This window comes from Rousettus aegyptiacus, unplaced genomic scaffold (assembly GCF_014176215.1).
Source record: "Rousettus aegyptiacus isolate mRouAeg1 unplaced genomic scaffold, mRouAeg1.p scaffold_m13_p_3, whole genome shotgun sequence".
NCBI classification, from domain to species: Eukaryota; Metazoa; Chordata; class Mammalia; order Chiroptera; family Pteropodidae; genus Rousettus; species Rousettus aegyptiacus.
In genome coordinates this window covers 57,813,844-57,824,121 of record NW_023416306.1, presented here as the reverse complement: position 1 = coordinate 57,824,121, position 10,278 = coordinate 57,813,844, and the positions used below count along the sequence as shown (strand labels likewise).

Sequence of the window (10,278 nt, the reverse complement as noted above, 5' to 3'; positions counted from 1 at the left end):
TCTAGCTGAAATGTCACTGGGGCATCTTGTCAGCTCCCCGACATCTCGGCCTGACATACAATTTTACTTTTGTGTGCTACAAGGCAGAAAATGCAGGGCAATGGCCTTGTTTTAAATTCTGTCAGCATCAAAGATGGGCGTCACTCTTGGGTCCTACCAACAACAAAAACAAAAAAAGGAGTCTATTTTGAAGGTCAAAACGGCCATTATCTTGAAGTTTTTCAGCTTATACTAAACATATTACCTGCTATACTGGTGTGAGAACTGTCCTTAAAAAGTGCATAAACATACCACAGAAATCTTCCCAGGACAATTGCTCCACTTTGTTATCAAATGCAGACTTGATAAAAGGATGAGTTTTCAATGCCTGTAGGGACCAGATTCAGCAGTTAACTTAACTTGTTCAAATGGGCAAGTGGTATCATGTAGCTTTACAAGGAGCAACCTGACCTTCTCACATTGACCAGGAGTGACATTATTGTGCAGGAGGAGAAGCAGTCACATCATTTCTGTTTTGCACAACCTGCTTAAAGTTTGCAACTAAATGCTTGTCTTCAGTTGAGCTGACAAGAGAGAAGAGGGGGCTCAGTGAACCATGGCAGGGCTGCCATGAAATGACAGGAATCATTGGCATACATTTCAAATAGCTCTCTCAATCCTATTAAAGTATTGCAGTCCTGCTTTAAAATAGACAAGTATGAAACAACTTTGATAGATAGAGACTAAAATGGCTTATTGATTTTTTTTAAGTCTGAAGGAAATTACCCAAAATGTGTCATTCTTTAACATTTAAAAATATGTTACATAAAAATGAGCAACTGTGATAATAAATAAAACTTAGAGGGAAAAAAGTTGGTTATTTCATTATTCAAGGAGATATAGATACCTGCCCACACCAAGATATCACACAATTTTTAAAACCCACTGCTACTTGTGTTGAAACAAAATTCAACTGATAGGAAAATCCCCCTTCAAAACAATTTTAATTGTACTGTTAATTCTTCCTGCATTTTTTTATTTCTTAAAGTCATAATCCAATCTGAGTTGGTCTTTTGGTAACAGCAGACATAGTTACTGGAGAGGAATGAGATGATGTCAGGGGTGCAGAATTTATAAATGTCTCCTTTAAGAAAGTGTAAGTTGTATCGAGTTCAGCTTTCAATGGCAAAAAATCCCCAACGCCAATTGTGTCAGCAGGAAGAGCAGTTCTTGCAGGAATTGAGAGATTTGAATGGTCACGTGATCCCGTCTGTGATATAAAAAAGAAAAAAATAATAAACGGAATTGAAAACTCTTAGAGAGTCTAAAACTGTAAACAGAAGAATGGACAAATAATCTCTGTAGCATAAAATGGAGGGGACATTGCCATTTATATACCTATATCATAATACAGTAAGCGTTAAATTGTTTTTCAAGTGGGAGTGCATCTCTCATTTAGTTCATGTCATAAAGTTTTCAGGACATTAGGAGTTTGCCTAGACACTAAAACTTTGTATAAAACTTTTATAAAGTTATTGAATCAAAGAGTGAATACAATCAGGCATTTTTACCTCTACTTCCATCCGCTGGCAATTTGCAGAAACCAGTGCTAATAGTGTTTATTTCCTTATGCAATATAACACATGCTTTATACAATGGAAGATTAGACTGCTTAGAAAATGAACTATGGCACTCAGGGCCTGCCACCTGCCTCCACACCTTCTCCAGCCTCCTGTGCTCCCCGCCAGCACCGTGATCAGGAAGGCTCTTGTCCTCTCTACCTGCCTGGCTGTAACGTTCCCTGCATTACCTCCACACGTTGACATTGACTCATACACAGACATGTTCAGTAACTTAGAGTCACTAAAGCCAACCACTGACTCAGAGTCAACCGCTGACCTAGAGTGAACCGCTGACCTAGACTTTATTGGTGATGCAGAATTGACCTATATTTGGAGAATACACAGGCTTTCATATTGACTACTGATGTGAAATCAAACACCTGCAGATTTGTGGAAGAAGCCACTGAGGAGGCCACAGCAAATGTCACTCGTGATTATTAAGAAGAACCCAGCACCTCCATGGAAAGCCACGAGCTCATCTTAGCGCCTGTTTAAAATGAAGCAGGTTTTCCGCGGGCTGTCATCTTTACTCTATTAACCACAACTTTTTAAGAAACCTCTGAGCTTCTGAACATGCCTACTCTTCCATTATAGGAGACTGAATACCTGTAAAAAACTAGAGAAACATAGGACGTGCCCAGGTGAGGATACACAGAGTGGAGGGTATCATCCACAGGCAAAAGAGGTATATCTCTTAACCATGTCTCATTTAATATTTAATAAGCGTTCATTTGAAAATTTTAAAAAAAGGAAATGACCTATGGATATGTTATGTTTTTAAAATCTATGAGTCTGACTTATTCAACAAACATAGCACAAAGAAAAAAAGCCAATCCTAGTGATCTCTAGAAAATAGCACACTGAGATATAAAATGCCAGTGAAATGAACATTTTGCCTTTAATAATGATGCCACAACCCTTTTTAAATAACTACTGTTCTATTATAAGTATTTAAAAATCATGCATCAAAATATAGGATTGCAACATTAAAACAATGTGTCACATATTTAAAAACATTGCTGGTATCTGGAAACTATTGGAAATCAAACAAGAAATATACACACTCATGAAGTACTTGAAAATAGAATTAATATTTTGAAGAAGCTATATATTTAAGCCTTAAGTAACATCAGTACTGAGTAGTTAACAGTTAGCATGAACAAAATCTTACCAGTAAAGCAGATAGGTGTTATTTTACAACATTTATAGATAGCAGGAAAGTAGTGATCAATTGTATGTCAGAATTTTCTAGATTCCCAGGAAATAAATGTTGCTGAGATAATAAGTCTAGTCATAAGTGTCTCCACTAAAAACTATATTTTATACCACAGAACTTTTTTAGGTAGATTCCCTCACAGTTTTGACAACAAAATAGTGTGAATTCTAAGGATCTATTTTATTATGCCATGTTATATAAAACCATTTCTACATGTGAAAACACGAGAACAGTTAGAAAAGTGTTAGAAATTCAACTGTTGTATGTGTTACCATTTTTGTGGATTTTTTTAAACTACAACTAGAGAAAAATCAATGGCTGCATCTAACACCTAGTTCAGCAATTTTCTTTGATCTCTGTTCTTTTGATTTCTTGATACTCCACTGCAAGCCTACAGCTGACAGAAGTCATCTCTTTTTATGCTGGAAGTTAAAAAAACACCTAAAATGGCCACTTGAATGGCTTTATAAAGGAGCGGGTTTAGCACGGTCCCACAAAAGGACAGAACTCTTGAGATCATGTGTTGATCCTGATTAGTAGCACTGATGAGGTTTCACTTGCAGAATCTGAACAAGGCTGAGCATATCACATCGGAACTGGAACAGACATCTCAGTACATCAAAGGCTGGAGGTGTACTTTTATTGCACCTTTAGTGCCCCGAGAACCATCTTTCCTGATTTTATTTTCAGCTGCGTGTCTGAATTGGCAGCAGCATTACTTGATTGATGGCACTGCAAAAAAAAAAAAAAAAAAAAAAAAAGACGACAATGCCACCTACTAACTTATTCTGCCAGACCTGAGAGTAAAGAGAATGCTGGCAGAGCAAGAGATGGTGGGACTTCATTTTCTGCTTACCAAAACTCGGTTATAGCAATAGTATTCTTTATTATGATAAAAGAATATTGTCAGGCAAGGCTTCAAAAGTTTGTTGTTACATCTTTATACTTCGAGTGCTCGTCTAAGAAAACAACGAATGAAAAGGGAATGTGCAGAATCAGAAGAAAGAAGGTCAAGTATTCTCTGAGGATTTTTTTCTCCTTGATGCCTCAGACTGGAGAACGATAACAGTGCCAGACTGACCAATCGCTCCTGTTTTGCAATGTTAAACATATATATAATTTACTCGAATCTATATTCTGTGCTTGAAGTTTTCTTTGTTTGTTCTGTGACTCCATCAACCTAACACATTATGTATGGAAGGCTGTTCTTTAGGGAAGGTCTCTAATTGCTCATTTCTCCTTAATATTCTATAGATCCTAGCACTCAACAAAGGGTCCCTCTTTTTGTCTTTTCTCATCTTAGTTTTTAATATGTCTGTTTTCAACCATGTTGTCTGAAAGCATCTTTTCATCTAACATAACTTTTTACTAAATGATCTTGAAATGTGGTTTTGAGTATTTCTCTACCATTTCAAATTTGAGATTCACTTTTTGCACACTATCTTCTGATCTTATGTCCTAAACATAAAAAATAACCTTAAAAAAGTGATTTCCTTAAAGATTTGCACCCCACAAAAAGTATGCCCTCCACCAAGTAAACAGATATACCTTTGTGTATATAATAACAATTTTTTTTTTGTTACCAGGGTCATTTATTATACTCCATATTCCGTACACTGCTAGAAAATAATTTATTTCCTTGAAATAGAATAAAATCTGATTTTAAGTCACTTAATAGCTTAAAAACAAGCCAGCAAAAGTTCTGGTGAAATTCTGATTTCAGACTGTAATGTTAAGAAAACAAGTAAATATGAACTATTTTTCTTGTTACAAATAACACACAGAAATATATCAATAACACTTTTAATACAACACAGTGAGTAAAAGACAGTTAAATAACTTTTATTGGAGACCTTAAAAGTTAATATTCATCACCCGATTTTATACTTTAAATCTATAAAGTCTATGGTCATTTAAACTACTTTTTAGACTACTGAGGTGTTCTCATACTCTCTCATGTAAATCTAAATTTAAGCAATTTTTCAAAAAAAATTAGTTACCTGAAATAAAAGCTAGGAGTAGTGTGAATCTTTATAGAAGCACTTTTATTTACTCAATAAGCTGTAAATGATTCTATCTGAACTGTTATAGTCCATCAATAAATATATATTCAGAATACAAAATGTGTCCACTAAATTTCTGCATTTAAAAAATTTTATGAAATACTATAATTGGACATGCTCAATAGCTATTTTTCAAAGCTTTAACATCTTAGTTTTTAAGAGTATTTTCCAACAAAAAAAGTAAATAAAGCATTAGTCTAATAACAAGATAATCACTCAATAAATTGTATATAAATCAAAGCAATTTTGCAGGCCAAAGCTTCTGAAACAATGACACTAAGCTATATGTCTCCTGTGTAGCATTTATGATCAAATTAAGTCTTCTAGAATCTAGTATTATAAAAAGTGAGGGCTGGTATGATTTAGTGAACCTGAACAGTATTGCATGGAGATTATACTAGGCACATGGTATGGTGAAAAGAGTACTAGATGAAATCAGAAGACTATAGCTTTTTCTCCCAGGTCTGTTACAATTCAGCTCAGTTATTTTAGGCAGGTGAATTAGTCCTTCTAGGTCTCACTTGCCTTACCTTTATAATGAGGAGCTAGCTAGTCTCTTTCCTGCTCTGAACTTCTACGAGTCCACCGTAATTCCATATGTGACGATGTAAGATATAATGTTAACATTCAACTTTTGTGGATGACATTAACCCAGAAATCAGAGTCTCCCAAATATAATATTTATGATTTTGAGGGGATATAGATAGGCCATTCTTAAGGGGAAGAACACATATTGCACATGGTTCTAAAAAATGTCCAACAGATAACAAGACTAGCCACAGTTTAGATGACGTGGCTTCATCCAATTAAATGCTACAGTATATTTTTTATTACTTTGACCTCCATGATGATGTTTTAAGCTCTGTAAATTATTGACTGGTTTTAAGTGAAGCGCACAGCCCCACATAAACTGATTAAGGAATCAAAGTTCCCACAAGCGGATCTTACAATGAGGCTCCCTCACCATTTCTACTTTAGCTCCTAATGGGTTCTTACTGCTAGAGTCTCAGTTCTCAACATCACAGTTTCCTTCCTTCCAAATATCTCAAGTTAATTAAGCAAATTCTACCTGTCTACTTTCCAGTTCTGCCATGCTGGCATCATAGGACAGTGTAATTTATGCAAATAACCAGAGTTGGCAATAATCACATATATAGTTTTCTCTTGTGGAATGCTCAGTTATATACCTGATATATATATACACACACATATACATACACCTGATAAATATATGTACACACATATATATATATACATATACATATACATACTTGTGACATGCATTCACATACATACATTATATATGTGTATATATAAACATATATATACATATACATTCATATATACTTGCTATCACATCATGGAATATTTATTTCTTATAGTTACCAATTATTCTAATTTGGGGCTACCGATACCAAACCCATAAGAATATTTTATATGTTTGTCTCCCCATAAGTCATTAATTTTAGTACTTTAGTTTACTGACATCAAGATATGTGGGAATATGTCAGTCAATGGAGCATCGTAGAGGAGCCTCTAGACAGATAGAAAACAATTGAAGAGGCCTGAGTACCTAGAGAGTAAGAAAGAAGGGCGATCACAGACACAGAAACAAATTAGAGAAGAGAGGTGGAAGCTATTAATAACAAATTTGATTTACATCACAATGATTTTGTCCTCAAACAGACATTCTGCAGCGGTTCTAAAGCCAGAGCTCTAAAGTGAATCTCCCTAGTTCAAATTCAGCCTTGACTACGTGGTTAATGTGGTAGATTAACTGGATTAATGGCCTTGATTCTTTGTGCTTCCTTATAGGCATGTCCTTTGCCAAGTGATGCTCAAGCTCTCTGCAGCTTTGGTTCACAAATTCTTTGCTTCCCTTTCTAGCCTCAGCTACCATTTCCTCACTTGTACTCAGCAATCTAGTTATGTAGAACTTGTGAGTCTGTACATATGATGTTCCATAGTTCACGTCTGCCTGTCCACTGTCCAAGATACCCTTCTACACTTTGTGGGATGAGTGCTTTTTCCACCTTTCAGATCTGCTCAAGACGTAACTGTTTGTAAGTCCTTTCCAGATCTTTGCCCTACCCTTCCCTAACTACAATTAGCTGTAACATCCAATCACACTTTTATATTCTTTCATGAGCATTTATTTTTCTATTTTTATTTATTTGTATACACTCATATCTCTCCTATAAAACTCTGAACACCTAGTGTGATTGATTCTTGACTTGTATTCCTAGCACTTAGCAGAGCATCTCAGACTAAATAAGATTTCTTACTGATGAATGGCTGAATGAACAAACCATGCACATTATTACTTCATGGTTATGGTCTTATATTTCTATTTGGTTATTTTAAAAACACACAGTTATGTCCCAATTAAAAGTAGCACAGTATAGTTGAAAGAATGTGGTCTTTGAAGTTGAATGGACCCTGGGTTCCGAACTTGATCCTGCCATTTATAAAGCATGTGAGCTTTGACAAACTACTTGACCTACGTGAACCTGCATCCTTATCTGTAAAGTAGGAAGACTAACCCTGCATAGGGTCGTTAAAAGGAGTAAATAAAATAATATACACAAAATGCATAGCACTTCACCTCTCTTTCTACTCTTCTCAAGCGATAATAAATTCCAAATTTATAGCTAACGGGTATTGAGCATATGTCAGGCACTGCACTGGTTTTGTAGGCATTATCTCAATTCTAACAACTCATTGAGAAAGTACTCCAACTGTCCTTATTTACAGTTGAAGAAACTGGAGCTCAGAAGAGTAGAGTAAATTGCTCCATTTTGCACAGCTTTGTAAGTGGTAGGAAGAGATGTGAGTCTTGATCCACCTGATTCTCCTCTCACATGCCTGACCGCAACTTTGTCATGCCACTCAAAAAAGACACAGCCTAAGCCTTTTTAAAAAAATATCAGAGCTGTTTCATAAACATAGTAAGAACTTGACAAATCTCTGTGAAACTGAAAAATAAAAGTACATAGATTATAATAGAGGCTAAATATCAATGTTTATATTTTTGGTAATATATTTTACCATAGTCCAATATTTGAATATCCAGAGTACTGGAATAAATAGATTTTATGGCATTTACATAAAATAAAAGTTCTAGTCCTTTCACCAAAGGAACTTATATGTTGTTATATTCAGAGACAGAATTCAGCACTGAAGTTTTAAATTACAGTAGAACATTTAAACTTTAATTTTAAATTACTTTAAAGATGTCTTGTGCCTGACAAGATAACAATTCCCATTTTCTTCTCTTGGATGTTTAGATTTCCTGACATGTCTGAGGTTGGAAAAAGAGTAAAAGAATTTTTCCAAATAGCTTTTTGTTATCTCTTTTCCTACTTTTCTTTACACCTCTGTGCTCCCAGTTTGTTACTGTCTTGGCAATTTTGATACACTTAATGGCAGAGAATGCCAAAAATGGCCAGAAAATGCAAAGGAGGCAATTTTTTCCCCTGTGTCTTAGAAACAGATAGTACAAGATAACTCAGAGAGAATTTGAAATGTAAATCTATCCATACGCTCAAGTTTATAAAAAAGGTACAGATATTGAATAAAAACTATATTTTTAATATATGTGTACTATATAGAAAGATGCCATTGATTTTTGATCTTTAAAACTATTTGAATCATGAACAAAGGCTATGAACTAGTAGTTCACAAAAGTAAAAAGACAGCTTATTAAAAAATAAATAGTAAAAAATAAATCCCAATAGTTATCAAGAATGAAAAGATGAGATGTTTATTACAAATCAAAATTAAATTTAAAAAATTATGATACTAAATATTAGTGAAGGCATTATGAAACAGGCATTCGTAAGTTGCTAGAGATTGCATAAATCCAAAGAACCATTTGAGCTATAATCTGTCTTAAATGGTTAATAGTATTGTATCCAGCTATTCTATTTATGATTAGGTTCCTTACATTAATAATAACAGGCAAAAATGGAAAGTAATCCCACATTTGACAATAGAAGTATGGTTAAGTAAGCTGCAGCCAGTTGATGGAATATTATGTGGCTGTAAAATTTATGGTTATAAACTCGTGTATAACATGGACAAATGCTTAGGCTTGACCAAGGATCAGCAACCTTTTTCTGTAAAGGTGAGTCAGGTAATAAATACGCTATTTGTGCAGGCCGTACATTCTCTGTCACAACTACTAAACTCTGTTGCTGTAGCCTCCAAAGCTGCTGTAGACAACGTGTAAACGAATAAGTATGGTCATGTTCCAAATAAAATTGTATTTATAAACACTGAAATTTGAATTTCACATAATTTTCACAAAATGAAATATTGTTTTTCTTTTGCTCTTTTTTCAACCATTTAAAAATATAAAAACCATTCTAAGCTCCTAGCCTATACGAAAATAGATAGCAAGCCGATCTGACCCACACGTTGTGCTTTGCTTACTTCTGAGCTAGACCATGTAAGTAAAAAGGCAATGTGCAAAATTACATGATATTTGCTTTGAGGTATTGGAATCGTTGAATTTTTTCCCTAAAGTTCAGTGTTTTCCAATTACCTACAATAATATGCCTTATTTTTATAACTAAGGATCCTTTATTTAAAAAAGACTAATTTTATACATACTGTAACCTGTATTTTAGTAGAGTTATGACTTGAACTATGTGGTCAAAATGAAAATGTAATTGGTTTGTTAAAGGTCTCAGAGGGTAGGTCTTTTACCAAGTGTTTTGAAAGTTTTGTAAAGATTTTAATTTAGCTAAGAACACATTCTTATTTCAACATTTTAAGTTATCAAACTCATATTCACAATCTGACATTAAGAAATCACATACACAAATAATTTCAAGGAGTAACTTGGTCCTCTGCTCTGCACAAATGCAACTCCTTATGTAGAGTGGCTACTTACAACTTGGGTGCCTTCATTTTAGCCCAAATAGCACTTTCAGCTGCCAAATTACAACTTCTGTGGTCAAAAAGTACACATGTCACACTCCCTCTGGGAACTATTAGGCAAAAGTTTTCTGACCACTTTTTCATTACTGAAGAATTTCTTCTTAAAGTTATAAACATTTTTTATTAAATGTCAAAAATTTAGTAATAATCTGGAATCTATAAACTTAGGCCTTTCGGCACTATGTTTTTTTCTGAGTGAAATTACTAACAATACATTCAGGTAAAGAGGAACAGAAGAAGGAAAGAATTATCTAAAATTTAACGTTGCTCGAAAGAGACTTTCCTAAATCTTACTAACACTCTAAGTACCTGTCAGTCGCATATCTCAACGAAATTAGCAAAAAAAAAATCACATCTTAAAATTTGAAACCATTTTCCCATACCCATCCCTTCCACCACTGTTTTAAACCATGCTCCCTCATCATTCCACAACATCACATCTAAAATCCCCAGC

The 10,278-nt window shown here is 34.5% G+C and overlaps 1 protein-coding gene across 7 annotated transcripts in view; it reads right to left on the bottom strand.

The window, feature by feature from the left end:
• Positions 1-850: 850 nt before the first annotated feature.
• Positions 851-10,278, bottom strand: part of CCDC171 (coiled-coil domain containing 171) — a 245,529-nt gene continuing 236,101 nt past the window's right edge. For all 7 annotated transcript variants that reach the window (XM_036239088.1, XM_036239086.1, XM_036239089.1 and 4 more), the window contains one exon: positions 851-1,249. In XM_036239088.1, the coding sequence (XP_036094981.1) occupies positions 1,028-1,249 (222 nt within the window). In that variant the 3' untranslated portion in view covers positions 851-1,027. The remainder of the gene's footprint in view (positions 1,250-10,278) is intronic.